This window comes from Ochotona curzoniae, unplaced genomic scaffold (genome assembly GCF_017591425.1).
Source record: "Ochotona curzoniae isolate NIBS_2020 unplaced genomic scaffold, NIBS_Ocur_1.0 scaffold_274, whole genome shotgun sequence".
NCBI lineage: Eukaryota > Metazoa > Chordata > Mammalia > Lagomorpha > Ochotonidae > Ochotona > Ochotona curzoniae.
This window is the reverse complement of record NW_024467101.1, coordinates 12,110,862-12,125,840: the sequence shown is the minus strand read 5'-3', so window position 1 is coordinate 12,125,840 and position 14,979 is coordinate 12,110,862. Positions and strand designations below refer to the sequence as shown.

The window sequence follows — 14,979 nt, the reverse complement described above, 5'->3', positions numbered from 1 at the left end:
CCTTAATTATCTCGGATTCCCAGAGTGGAGGCTGCAGAAAACCCTCCCAGATGCTTGTGGCATAAAGGCACGCGCGATCTAAGCCCAGCGCCTATGTCGCCGCCAGACACACAGTAGGCGCTCCAAGAGCAGTCCTTGGCTGCCTGGAAGGCATTTTTCCCCCCACATAGCCTGCTTCTGGTACAGCCGCCGAGGTGTTAAGAATAGTACAACGATGATAGTCATGAATTCCTAAAAATAAACAGAGAGGCTGCGCATCGGTGCCTCCAACCCGCGGCGCCCAGACCCCGGGTGCCCTAGAGGCACCCAGGAGGCACCACCAGCCACCCGGAGCAGAAGGGCTCTCCCCGCCTCCCCCTTCCTCCACCTTGCAGCTCGCTCTGCCCTCCGCCTCCTCCTCCTCTCCGCCCACTCTCGCCGCGGTCTCCTGGCGGCCGCGGCGGCTTTGTCTCGTGGGCTGCTCCCAGCCGGCTCCCTCCCCCCAAACAGCTGCCGCCGGGAGGGAGGCGAGAGGCGCGGGAGCTGTCCAGCATCCTGGTGCTGAACGCCGGAGCGCTCGTCCTCCGGCACCACCATGTAAAGGCCATGAAAAGGGCTGGTCCCGGCGCAGCGCGGACATGGAGGAGGACTTATTCCAGCTCAGGCAGCTACCGTAAGTACACTGGGGGCGAGAGGCACAAGGGCTTTCATTGCAAACACGGAAGCCTGCAGGAAGGTATCTCAGCATGGCTTCTCAGATTTAAAGGCAACTATTTCGGAAGCAGGGATTAGGCCTGGAGGAGGAAAGCCATTTTCCTACCCCAGCAGCCCAGCCTCTCTGGATCTCTGACTCAGTTAATTTTTCCCCCTCTGGAGCTATCAGGATCTCATTGGGAGGGGTAGGAGAGAACCTGGGGAGAGGGGGTGTCCGTTTTCCCTTCTAATTGCCCTCAACCCTCAAGTGGTGTGGCGCGGGTGATGCGTTAAGGAAAGGTTCGCTGCTGCTGTTTGGAAATACGTACTGAATGGATGAGTCCGTGCAATGACATTGGTCCTTTCCAGATCTGTGCTGAGCAATTCCTAATTTTTCCTGCAAGTGTTTTTGGCTGGGAAGGACAACGGTGTTGCACCCTGATTGCTAAAAAGCCGGGGTTCTTTGCCAGAGGAGATGAAGCTTGTTTATCAAGTGTGTGAATGAGAGGGCTCTGCAGCCGTCACTGAGCCCTTTTGCTTTCTTCTGAATGAGATTTTTTTTTTTTTAAACAGTGAACTAGAGTGAGACTGGTCTTGGAAACTATCAAGGATATTCTCCTCTGGGAATTTATGCAGGATATCCAATGTGCTCTGAGGATCTTGGGAGAATACAATCCAGCAATGGAAACAAACAGGGGCCTGTGGAGGGGTTGACAGATTTTTTTCCCCCTACCACAAGCAGATGGTGATTCGTTCAGCAAATTCCAAGAGTATGAGAAGGGGCATGGAAAAGAACATTTCTGGGGGTTTTTGTTTTAATTCTTAGCATCACTAGCCATTTGGATGATAAAAGTAGGCTCCATTTGAAGTTGTTGGGAGAGATATGTTTTGGTTAACATGTGTGTATTTTCTTGACTTAAAAAATGGTGGGTTTTTTTTTTTTCCTTTAAGCTACTGAGGAATTCTCCCAAGTGACTCTTAGTGTGACTAATAGCAGCTCTCTGTGGCTCTGAGTAAAGGGACTGAAATGTTTCCTTCCTGATCAGCATGAAATTAATTTTCTTTTAAAATGCTAGTTCATTTAAAATTTTAGTGTTCAGCTCTTATTAATGGCCACACACACACACAGCATAATATATTATGTAATGCAGCATTCTTTCACAAAGGAAATGCATGAGTAAAATCTTAGGGAAGACATGGCACCATCACTGAAAATAAATTGTATGCTCAAGAACCAATTGCAAAATAATAATAACCCAAAAATGCAAATACAATATTTGATATACAGAATAAGGATACAAATTGAAACTGTGCTTTTCCTGGGACACATGTCCAAACAATGTCAGAGCATGTAACTTTTGCAAAAGATTCATGTCTATTTAACCTGTTACGGTGCAGACATGGTATTATAATGAAAACTCTTCCTGTAATTGAAACAAGGCAAAAATTGGGTGAGGATTTTTTAACTTATTGAAATGTAGATTAGTTTTTAGATGACTCTAGAATGATCCAGTATAGCCTATATACAGTCAATAAAAATCAAAGAGAAGGGCAGGAAGGAGAAGGAAGTCTCCCCTTTCCCAGCCCAGTCTTAGTGCCTTGAGTCAAGGTTCTTGATTATTCTTGCTGACAGCTTACGGACATAAATGTATGCAATACAAGGGCTCTTGAGTCAGATAGACTTGCATTCAAATCCTGACTCTACCAGCCCAACTTTGTTGACTTTAAACAAATGAATCCACCTTTCTGAGATCTATGGTTTCCCAATAGCCTTGAGGATCAAAGAGATAGTTGATTCACAAAGTTATCATGAGCTGATATATGCTAAATCCTGGCAAGACACAAATAAGCTATTATTATTATCATATCTGGAAAAAAATCATATATAAAAATAAAATATATAATTTAACTACCCCAAAACTGTCATCTACAAATGGCAACCTGTGTTAGATTAGATCAATAATTGGCCCTGAAATGTGTTCACCTCAATTTATATATATACACATATATGTGTATTTTAAAGAATAGCTATGTGAATCTGAGTGGGTTGCAAATCACGACTTAAAGATGTTTCTGAAACCACACCCTCTGTGTATTAAGAACAGATTTGTTCTGTAGGCAGATTTCCTAAGAGCAATATGGTTGGGGGAAAATTCACAGTGTCTTGTAGAGGGTTGGCAAGAATGGACTTTGGAACACACTCAGTCCCATGGGAGGCCAAATATTAATAGATTATAAACCACTAAGTCGTTTACAGGGCCTGGGTAGGGGTGAAGGGATGAGATGAGAGTGTCTACAAAACAGCTCTTCCTCACCCTTCAGTACACCTTCACTTTTGGACATCACAAGCAGTCCTTGTCTCTCACCTGCCATCCATTCAGTAACAGTACCATGGGCAGGGCATACCAGAGGCTGCAATGTTACACCCAGTTAGTTCCACCTTATCCTGTGATCTTGTACAACTCAGACTTTTCTAGCTCTCTTCTTTCTAGGATAATTTCTTGAAAACAACTTTTGTAGAAAATATTTATTCATGCAATGATTTTCTGGGGGTAATATCCTACATACAAAGAATTCTGTAACTGAAGGAGATAATTCTTGCTCTTAAGGAACTTGTGATCCCAAGCTGCAATGTCCAGCACAATGGTCACCAGCTACCTGTAGGTAGGCATCATGTATAATATAAAACATATGATACTTGGGTCTAGCCTGTGGAATCAGCATCCCATATGGGCACTGGTTCATGTCCCAGCTGCTCTGCTTCCCATCTAACTCCCTGCCTTTGGCCTGAGGAGGCAGTGGAGGATTGCTCAGGTCCTTGGGTCCCTACACGCATGTGGGAGACCTAGAAGGGAATCCTGGCTCCTGGTTCTGGACTGGCTCATCTCTGGTTATTTGCAGTCATTTGGGGGAGTGAATCAGTGGATGGGGGATCTCTCTATCTCTCCTTCTCTATAAATCTGCCTTTCAAATAAAAATGAATAAATCTTTTTTTAAAGTGATATTGGAAATAATAGAATAAAGTGTATCACTGTAAAGGGAACATGTCCATTGCTATTGAGGTTGATGGCTTCCTGATGGAAGTTAAAAATAAATCAAATCCACAGAAAATTTAGATTCCCTTCGATTGTAAACTTCCAGACATTTATGAATAGACCTCACAGGTCATCACACCCAGTATTCTTATCCCATTTTCCCCATCCAGAGCAGGAGAGCATTCATTCAGTGATTGCTTTCCAACTTGGATGACCATCCTCAGCAACTTATTTAAATTCAGATTCCTAGACTCTATTATACAGAAATCCCAAAATATCAGTCTAGAGTGTGGCTCATCAATCCCCTATGGGTTGTTTTTGGCTGAGAGTGCAGGTTATACCTAAGGGTTAATACACTCAGAATATCTGGCTCTAATTCCTGGCTTCAGCTCTCGATGCCAGCTTCTTGCTGATGCAGATGATAAGACATTAATGGTGGCTCAAATTCTTGGCCAATTTTTTGCAGCCCGAAAGACCTGGATTGTGTTCCTAGCTCCTGGCTCTGGCTCCAGCCTAAAATCCCAGCTGTTGTAGGTGTTTGGAAACTCTCTCACACACACAAAGAGAGAGAGAGAGAGAAGCACTGGCTGATTGGCTTAAGATAATTTTGAGGTTGCTAAGGGTCCTGATACACTAGATACTGTCTAGCGGATAAGGATCAAATGTCCTAACTTCTCTGAGACTCAGTTTACTTGCCTATCAAAAGGAGTTGTATTATTAACATGCCCTTCTTAGGAGAGTTGAGGACATGACAAAGTCGTGGATGGAATTCAGGCTTGGAACTGGCATGCCAAAGTGATGCAAAAGTATTCTATTTCCTTACTCCTGAGCCAGCCACGTGGACACCCACCCTCCTGAAGTGCCTCTTAAGTCTCCCAAAACAGCGCCCTCCTTATATCAAGTTACATCTTTCCCTTCTTCTTTGCACACAGAAGTTGAAGTTTTGTTCTCAGGTTCAAGTTGAACAGGTATGTTCTCTTACATGGCAGAATCTCAAACATTTGAGGAACATTTGGGGCAGCCTCTGGGAAGACCCAAATCCCACAGGTCGGAGAATGCCCCAGGTTGTCTTGCAGACAAGGTAAGATCCACTAGCGCTCATGACCTTGACAGGTTCTGCAGTTCTAAGTACACAGTATCTAACCCCCTTCATCAACAGGCACAGATCCTGGCAATGCCCCAGTGCCACACAAACATAGGGACACAAGCTGAGGGTTGCTGGCACTCAGTGCCTTAGACCAAGTTCTCCAACATGGGGGATCTTTGCCTTCTTGGGGGCAGCCTTGCCATTGAGCCCCCAATGGCAAGGTTTTCCTCTACTAGAAGGAAGAGTGTTAAGGATGAGGAGACTAATAGTGAACAAAACTCCAACTCTGCAGCCTGTACGCTGCAAGCCACCATCCCCTCTGCCCTGGCCCCCACCCTCTTTCCCTCTAGTTGTCCTCCTGAACTCATAATACTTTAGTTCTTCCCTATTCTGATATTTTCACATCTTAGGGTCTTGAAGACCCTGGAGGGACTGCCCTTCCCTGAATGACTAGTTCTTAAAGATAACAAACTACTCACCTGCCGGTGGGCCTTGCAAATAGAAAGCAACCAACCCAGAGCCCAGTCATCTTTGTTGTGAGGCCCCCATAGGTTTCCCAGATCCTGGACCACATCCACCTGCTCCAGAACCCAGTACTCAGTGGCCTGGACAGCCTCTCTGCCCCACAGGCCAATGAAATCATTCAGACTGGCCAGGGCACACAGGCTTTCTCATTGCACCTGGTTCTTTCTGTGGGAGCCACAACAAAAATCCTTGCCTGTGTTTATCCCCTGTGCTCCCTAGCCAACCCTGCTGCTTACCCAACTGGCCCACAGGGGCACACCACGCCCCCATGGACCATGTAGGATCTGTAAATACAGCAGAGTATGCACTTCCAGTGGCAGTCACTGCCTGGTTTCTTGACCTTGCCACAACTAAATAAAAATAAAATCTAGATTTCTTTAATGAGGTAATTTCACCCTCCCTTTGGTTTTTTTTTTTTTATTATTTATTGTCGTCTTATTTGAGAGTTAAGAGAGATAGAGATAGTCAGAATTCTGATCCAGACTCACTGGATCACTCCCCAAATGCTTACAACATCTTCATGGAGGACCCAAAATGCTCTGCTGAGATGATCACAGCTTGCATTCATTTTCCTTTGCTGTCAGATAGATGCATGAACTCAAGGGAGGAAGGTCCAGAAGCTCAGATTAAAAACAAACAAACAAACAAACAAACAAAAAACAAGACAACATCCTTATCTTCAACACCCTCTTCAAGTCACAGGCTCTGACTGAAAGCCCGGAGGTGAATTTCCTATAACCATATTGCTGCAAACAAGATCTTCAAGTTGACAGCTATTTCCTCAAGTTCTTCTCTTCCTTAAATAGCGAAAGTATGTAAAATAAATGTTCCCTGCTATTTTAGTGAGTTATAGACTATATATATAATATACAATAACACATGCCAAGAAATTGCAAGCCAGCCTGCTTTGCAGCCCTCACATATTTTAACATATGCCACTGCTATTTTCTTTTATTTCTTAAAGATGTATCTATTTAAAAGGCAGAGTGATAGAGGAAGAGGGAGAGAGAGAGAGAAGCTTCCATCTACCAACTCATTCCCCAAATAGCCACAACAGCCAGAGCTGGGCCAAGTTGAAGGTAGAAGCCTGGAACTCCATCCTGGTCTCCCCTGCAGGTGGCGGAGCCCTTGTGCTTGGGTCATATCACCATGCTTTCCCAAGTGCGTTAGCAGAATGCTGGATCTGAAGGGGAGCAGTTGGGACTTGAATGGGCACCCTGATACAGGATGCTGGTCTCCCAAGAGGCAGCTTAACGCTCTGCAGAATGCCATCCCTGTCTCTCTTTTCTATCACAGTATATTTATTTGTCCCCTTTGGGAAGTCTTAGCTCCTGCAGATGACAAACACGTGCAAGATCCCAGCTGATAGGAAACAGCGTCTGGCTCTCTGAGTATCATTTAATGTCAAAAGTCTCCCTGTCTTCTCCCTTTGTCTCTATTTTAAAGCAAATTCTGATAAGCCGAGCTTTAAACCTAGCCTCTGGTGTTTCTGCAAGAGATTTGTGAACAGAGCATGATTGGAGACTGCAGGAAGCCAGGCCATTTTCTCCAAGTCATGTCATGCAGAGGTCTGTATGTTCCATGGTCAAGGCAGAATCGTGACCTGGGTCAGGCTAGTCAGAGAGAAATTAATGTTTATCAATTGCTCACAGTCTTCCCAGCCATCAAGTTGATTCTGCGAGCCCATTGTCATCCTCATGTCCCAAAGGAAGGTGTCTGTAGCACGCTGGGCAGAGAGCTATACAAGGAACAGCCACTACTGCTCTACACAGCAAAGGCTCAGGGTGAAAGCTTTAGACACTATAGAAGGGTCCAAAAGGAAAATGAAAAAAAAAAAAAAACATTCTTATCCCTCAAAACCCCTCATTCCCAGTGAGTGCTCAGCCTGACAGTAAAGATGGCTGCAGCCCACATCATAGCACCTGGGTTCAGTCATCGACTCTGTCTCCCGACTTCATCCTCCTGCTGATGCCCACCCTAGGAGGCAGCAGGTGACAGCCCAAGTAAAGGGGGATCTCTGTCACCAAATGGGTGACCCAAGTGGAGTTCCTGGCTCCTGGCTGCAGCTCAACCTCCTCCCTGCTATTGAGGCATTTGGGGAGTGAACCAGTTGATGGGAATGTTTCTCTTCCTCTCTAATTCATGAACTTTTAAAAATCCCCTCCATTTTTATCTACACGTCCTCAGAAGAAATATGCCTTGGGTGTTACGTTCTGTCAACTTCCTGTCATGATGTTGCTTTATTTCAACTCTTGTTATCATCTGTCAAATAGTCACTCAATTCTAAAACATACTTACAAACAATATATTCAAGCCTAGAACGAAGATAGCTTTCTTCACCAAGCCTACTGAGTAGAGTCCCCCCAGAATTGTGTGGTACCCAACTTGATCCATCATCTGTAGTAGCCCTGACCCATTTACTCTGGTGGGTGCCACTCCAGCCTCCCAAACTCAACAGAAGTGCCAGCTCCTCCCCATTCCATTCTCTATGCTACGAAGAAGGACTTTCACCTGTGTTGTGCCCAAGCCCTATGGAGCAGGGCTGTTGGAGGGGCACTCCAGCCATCATGACCGGGTCTGCTCTTTCCTCTAGGGTGGTGAAATTCCGGCGGACAGGCGAGAGCGCGAGGTCAGAGGACGACACAGCCTCGGGGGAGCATGAGGTCCAGATCGAAGGGGTCCACACGGGCCTAGAGGCTGTGGAGCTGGACGATGGGGCAGCGGTGCCCAAGGAGTTTGCCAATCCCACTGACGGTGAGGAGGCCCTGCTGCTGGGGCATTGGCCTGGGCCAGGGTCAGGGGCTCTGAGGGGCCAGCATTGCCACCCCAGGCAGTGCTGTTGTCAGGGAAGGGTCTTGTGCAGGGGCAGCTGGGAAGGCACCCAACACCCAGGAGTGAATCTGAATGTGTGGGCTTCAGTAGGCTGGGTTATGTCACAATCAGCGGCAGTCAACATCACCGCATCACACTTGGTTGAGGGCAGCAGCCGCACTGGTGGTGGTGCTGACAAAGATGGTGAAGATGATGATGTGATGGTGGTGGTGATGAAGATGGAAGTGACATGCCGTTGATGATGATGGCCATGATGATGAGAAGGTGGTGATGACAATAGTAATAAAGATGAGAGCGACAATAGTGATGAAGGTGATGGCAGTGATAATGATAGTAATGGTGACGGTGATGGTGATGATGATGATGGTGATGACAATGATTGAGAGGCTGCTGACAGTATAATGATGATAGTAATATGGTAGTGGTAATGATGGTGATGGGATGAAGATGGTAATGACAGTAGTGATGATGGTGATGATAGTGATAATCATGGTGGTGATAGTGATGGGATGGTGGTGGTGGTTGTGATGATGATGATGATGATGATGATTGAGAGGCCGCTAGCAGTATGGTGATGATAGTAATTATGGTAGTGGTGATGGTGATGTTGATGGTGGTAATAACAGTGCTGGTTATAACGGTGATGAAGGCAACGTGATGACAGAGTTTGGAAGCACCTACTGTTAGTGGAAGATTTATTCTGTGCAGGGCACTGAATCCTTCCAACAGTTTCAATTGGAACTATTTCCATCATCTTCCCTGTTTTGGAAGTGAGGAACCTAAAGGCCACATGGGCTGAGTGGCCCAGGCATTCACAAATGGGAATCCACCAAGGCAGTCGGCTGCCTTGCACTGCCTCTGAGAGGAGGCTGGCCCCATGGAGGTGCCCTTTGACCTCAGCTTAGAACCCCCCTCACCACCCGCAGCTGTTGACTGAGAACGTTGAAGAGTTCCTGAATGACTGTGTGCCCCAACATAAGAGAGGGTTCCTGACCTGATCCCTGGTCCCAAGACCCATTGCTATTCCAACTACCCAGGGCACTTACGCCGCAGGAAGCCAGAGCCTGCAAGTATGATCAACATTTGCTCCCACGTCCAGAGGAAACCACCATGGTTGACACAAGGGACCTGTAATTGCCATTCCAGAAAGATGACAACACCTGGTGGGGGCTGAGACCCTCTCAGCCTGCCACAGAAGGGTCACCCAACATCCTTTGATCATGTCTTTTCTTTTTAAACTTTTTTTAGTATATGTGCTGCCGAAGCGAGCACCTTTTTAAACTTTTTTTTTTTTTTAAGATTTACTTATTTCTATTGGAAAGGCAGACATACAGAGAGGAAGACATTCCATCCGCTGATTCATTCCTTAAGTGGCCACAATGGTGGGAGCTGAGCTGATCTGAAGCCAGGAGCCAGGAACCTCTTTCAGGTCTCCCATGCAGATATAGATTCCCAAGGCCTTGGGCCATCCTCCACTGCTTTACCAGACTACAAGCAAGCAAGTAGATGGGAAGTAGAGCAGCTGGAACATGAAACAGCATCCATATGGGATCCCAGCACATGCAAGGCGAGGACTTTAGCCACTAGGCTATCGTGAGGGGCCCCATGTCTTTGCTCTTCAAAGAACTTTATTTTGGAGTCACTTTAGATATATAGAAAAATTGCAAGGCTAGGAGAAGAATTTCCATCTTGCCTTTATCATCTCCTGTACAGGTTCAAACCCTACCTAACCATGACCCTTTCAGCAGAATTAACACATTATTGGTATTGGCACAGTTCTATTGCTTGAACTCCACACTGGATTCAGATGCCCTGGTTTTGTTTCGTGTTGTTTTGTTTTGTTTTACTAGTGTTATTCCAGGATGCGTTTCATCTTTTACAATTTTTTTCAAAGTGCTTATTAGCATATACATTATGTATTTGGAAAGCATTCAAGCAATGTAGAAACATCCAAAGTAGGGCCCAGTGCAATGGCTCAATTGACTAATCCTCTCTTTGCACACGCCGGGATCCCATATGGGTACCAGTTCTAATCCCGGTGGTCCCACTTTCCATCCAGCTCCCTGATTGTAGCCTGGGAAACCAGAAGAGGATGGTCTGAAGCCTTGGGACCCTGCATCTGTGTGGGAGATCCAGAGGACTTCCTGGCTTCAAATCAGCTCAGCTCTGGCCATTGTGACTACTTCAGGAGTAAACCAATGGATGGAGGATCTTTCTCTGTGTATCTTCTTCTTTATATATCTACCTTTCCAATAAAAATAAATAAATCTTTTTTTTAAAAGTATATTCTGGGCCAGCACCACAGTATAGTGGTAGGTTAAGCTTCCATCCGTGGTGCCAGCATCCCATATGGGCTGCTACTATGCCTGAAAAGGAGCAGAAGATGGCCAAAGTCCTTGGGCTGCTGCACCCATTTGGGAGACCCAAAAGCAGCTCCTGGCTCCTGGCTTCAGTTGTTGCAGCTATGTGGGAAGTTGAAGCAATAGATGAAAGATCTGTCTCTCTCTTTCCCTCACTCTCTCTGTAAATCTGCCTTTCAATAAAAATCTCCCTTTTTTTTTTACCTAATGAAGGAAATCATACAAAACGTTGAGTCTTCTCTCTTCCAAAGACAGTAAAGACAAAACCACCAAGTCTTTCGTATATGCTATGGAGAGAAACACACACCCAGGCGTCCACCTCTCAGAACAAAAGTGCACTGTCCTGTTGCCCATCTTGTTTATCTTTTAAATACTAATTAGAAATACACTCAATGTGTCTTTCATTATCTACCCATTCTACACAGTTGTATATGGCATTACGTAATGTGGATGTTTACAAAGTTATGTAGGGTTAATTATACACATACACACACACACACAAATGTATTCACACACTCATGCACACATGTACACAAACACACACACACACAAGACAACTGCAAGTGGCACTGATCTCATCCCCACCCTTTACTCCCTTATAGATACTTTCATGGTGGAGGATGCGGTGGAAGCCATCGGGTTTGGAAAGTTTCAATGGAAGCTGTCTGTCCTCACTGGCTTAGCATGGGTGAGTACTGTGAAGCTGGTGTCCACCTCATGGGAGTCCTCAGTGGGCTCTCATGCCACTCCCCAGGTTTCCATGTCTACAGAAGCCATGCTGGAGTCCTAACCAACAGGTGTTCTGTGCAGTGATGCTTGGTGGAATAGCAGTGTGAGCTGGTGGAATGTGGGGTGGCTCAGGGGAGCTGGGTGTGCTGGTGATGGCCCTGAAAGAGTCAAAGCCCCTGGCCAACACACCAACTCTTCATTCCACGGTGCACCTGTGATGTTAGCTCTGGACCCCTCCTATGGGCACAAATGACTTTGCCTTTTGCTTCAAGGGGCTTATAGTCCCTCGTGGAAATCCTCTTAGATGGGTTGACCACCAGAACAGCCAGAACATTCATCTGGAGGGACCTCAAAGGTGGGTGTTTGTGCTTAAGTCGCCCCTTTAGACACCTGCACTCCATGTTGGAGTCCCTGGTTCTGGCCCCAGCTCCTCCACTTAGGCTCTACCTGCCTGTTAATGCACACCCAGGGAAGCAGCAGATGACCGCTCCAGTACATCAGTTCCTGCTGACCACATGTGACACCTGGGTGGCATCCCAGGAGCCTCCTGGCTTTGGTATGGCCCAGCCCCAACTCTCACGGCCCTCTGGGGAGTGAACTAGCTAATGGAAATCTGTCTCCCACTCTCTGTCCCTCTGCATTTCAAATCAAATCAAAGTAAATTTTAAAATTGCTATAAAGCCTAGTGTCCTAGAAAAAGGTTGATTTTGTGTGTGTGAGAGAGTGATAGATCACAACCGAGTTACACGTTTTTCCACATGCATCATCAATTTCTCCCACTAATTGGAAACGCTGTTTGATCCCATACAGCTCTTCCCCAGCCTCATGGGTCTGCTTCTAAGCTCTCATTTCTGTCTCACTGTTCTGGCTAGTCCCATAGCAGTATCAAAATATTTAATTACTGGGACTTTCTAATATGCCTTAGTATATTAACAGGTCACGCTTATTAACTATACTGGTAATTCTACATGAACAAATGGCCCACAAACCGAGGATAATCTAGTCTCTAATTGCACGAAGAGAGAAGATCATTCCTTGGCTGTATCAAAAAAAAAATTTTTTTTTCTTGGATTTTAGAAATACGCTCTTTTCCCACTTTAGAGAGGGCTCTTATTTTTGTGAACACTGAAAAAAACACAGCCCATACCCCAAGAATGCTAAAGGGCTTTATCAGTTTCTACATGGTAACATGTTGCTTTAGCTTTTAGTGTGCCTTTTGTGCTTTCTGTATTCGAAAGGCAGAGTGAGAGGCCCATCTTGGATGGCTGGTTCACTCCCTTAAATGCTCACATTTAAATGCTCCCTTAGGAGCAGGAGCCAGGACCTCCATGCAGGTCTCCCATGTGGTTATCTTCTGCTGCGTTCCAAGGCACATTAGCAGGGAGCTGGAGCTGAGGAGCAGAGGACCCAGGATGGACACGACACTTCGATACTGGATGCGGGCAGCCCAGGCAGTGGCTTAGCCTCCTATAGCCGCCTGCCCCACAGGGCTGGCCCCTCTCTGTCATGGGGGGAAGGAAGCAAGCACAGCAGGTGGAAGATGATGTCCCTGGGCCACGTGGGCCTGGGCGGCAGCCTGTCTCACACTGTCCCCTTTCCTCTCTGCAGATGGCCGATGCCATGGAGATGATGATTCTGAGCATCCTGGCTCCTCAGCTGCACTGCGAGTGGCGCCTCCCCAGCTGGCAGGTGGCCTTGCTGACTTCGGTAGGCGGCCTGTGGGCTTCTCTTCTATGGGCACATGGAGGTGTCCTGTGGGAGGACCCTTCCCTTCCGCTGCCAAGGCCCTGGGTGGAAGTACACTGTGACCTCAGCACATGTGGTTGGTCCCCACAACACATCTCCTGGCAGCTTTGCAGCTGATTCTACCCTTATCAGCGGGGCTGCCCCATGGCTGGGGCTAAGAGTAAATAATTGTAAAGGAATCAGAAGCTGGATGAATTCTGAAAGGACTTAGAAGGAGACCGCTGGTGCCCTCTTCGACGTTCTTGCAAGTGCTCATCACATTTGGTAGGATCAGCAGAGTGGGAAGGACAGGTAGTGGCTTAACTTGCAGTGCCACAACAACGGCACCTCAGGAGAATTGTGCACCAAGATTTATCTTTCAATTCAGTTTTTTCATGACTTGGTGAAATTTCCCAAAGAAACGTTTAGACCAGGGTTTGTCCCCTGACTTGCTGTCATCAGCTGCAAGGGGCATGACATCACCAGTTGCTTTTGTTGTTGTTCTCTGTCTCTGCTGCACTCTGTGTTGACAGACACTCTCCTTATACCCACAGGTGGTCTTCGTCGGCATGATGTCCAGCTCCACGCTCTGGGGAAATATCTCAGACCAGTATGGCAGGAAAACAGTAAGGCAACTTCTGCGTGCCAAGCGCATACTCTGGGCTCTCCCGGGAGCCTGGGTAGACAACTAGTAGAGCCTGCACTGCTTTCACACCAGGGGGCGCTTCTGAGCACCACGAGGTGCTCATCCAGTCATGCTTTCTTAACGGGCTCATGCATGCCCACCTGGTTATTACTTGAGCGTATCTGGAAGGCAGAGGGATGGAAATCTGTCATCCACTGGTTCACTCCTTAAATGCCCAAGCATCTAAATGTCTGGGGCCACTTCAGTAGAGCAAACAGGCAGAGCCTGGTTCTTCAAGGTGTTAACTCACCCTGTATCTTCCATCCTATGCCCACAGCACACATCACTAGTTGATCCTAGCGCTCTGAGCTCCTCCAACCCGCTTTATGTACCACGACTAAGACATTGCTGGGGGTGCCTGCATGCATCCCAGCTCGTAGCATCTGGTTTTAGGTGTTGGGCCTCTCCTGGAGTCCAGCTGAGAGACCCTGGGCGGCCGAGGTGGTAATACAAGTGGCTGGGTCCCTGACACTCACATGGGGAACCTGGATTGCCAGCCTTAGCCTGGTAGTACACAAGAAATACTTCCTGAGAAGCTGAGCTGGGACAGAAGAGGATTATGTCTCCTTGTTTCCTAACCCCACATCTCTGATCCCCACAAGGGCAGCAGTTGACTCAAGGGAGAAATGTTCTTGGATACCTGAAAAGGTCACTAACTTAGAGTCCTTTCCCTCCGTAGAAAGGGGCATTTATTCTCTTTCCAAGGCCATTTCCGGGAGGTAGCTCTGTAGAATACAGAGAGGAGATGGTGGCAGCATGTGCTGTAGCAGGTTAAGCCCCTACCTGTGGTGCCAGCATCCTATATGGGCACCTGTTCTAGTCTTGGCTGCTCCACTTCCCATCCAGCTCCCTGCTTGTGGCCTGGGAAAGCAGTCGAGGACGGCCAAAAGCCTTGGCACCCTGAACCCGCACGGAGACCCAGAAGTAGCTTTTGACTGCTGGATTTTGAGCCCAGGTCTCTTTGGCCATGTGGGAAGCAAACCAATGAATGGAAGAACTCTTTCTCTAACTCTGCCTTTCCGAAAAAAAAATTAAATTTTTTGGAAAGGAAAAATACAGAGAAGAGAAAGCACGAGTTTGCATATGAAAAAGTGGGTGCTTAGCCTGCATCTCACATTGGAGGGCCTAGGCGCCTGTGTGCTGTCCAGCTCCAGATTCTGGCTTCCTGCTCATGTGTGTCCTTGAAAGCAGCAGTAATGGCCCCATTACTTGATTCTTGGCCCCCATGTGGGAGTCTGGGGCTCTTGGCTTCAGTCCTGTGCTCCCCCCATCCAGCCCCGAAACTTCAGATACGGGGGAGTGAACCAGCAGATGGAAGTTTCCTCTCTC

General features: G+C 47.0%; 1 protein-coding gene across 1 annotated transcript in view; it reads left to right on the top strand.

Moving 5' to 3' along the window:
- The first annotated feature begins 447 nt into the window (after nt 1-447).
- Nucleotides 448-14,979, top strand: part of LOC121171955 (SV2 related protein) — a 40,913-nt gene continuing 26,381 nt past the window's right edge. The window contains exons 1-5 of the mRNA XM_041003694.1: nt 448-652; nt 7,913-8,073; nt 11,114-11,199; nt 12,849-12,947; nt 13,520-13,591. Coding sequence (XP_040859628.1) covers nt 618-652; nt 7,913-8,073; nt 11,114-11,199; nt 12,849-12,947; nt 13,520-13,591 — 453 coding nt within the window. The 5' untranslated portion in view covers nt 448-617. The remainder of the gene's footprint in view (nt 653-7,912; nt 8,074-11,113; nt 11,200-12,848; nt 12,948-13,519; nt 13,592-14,979) is intronic.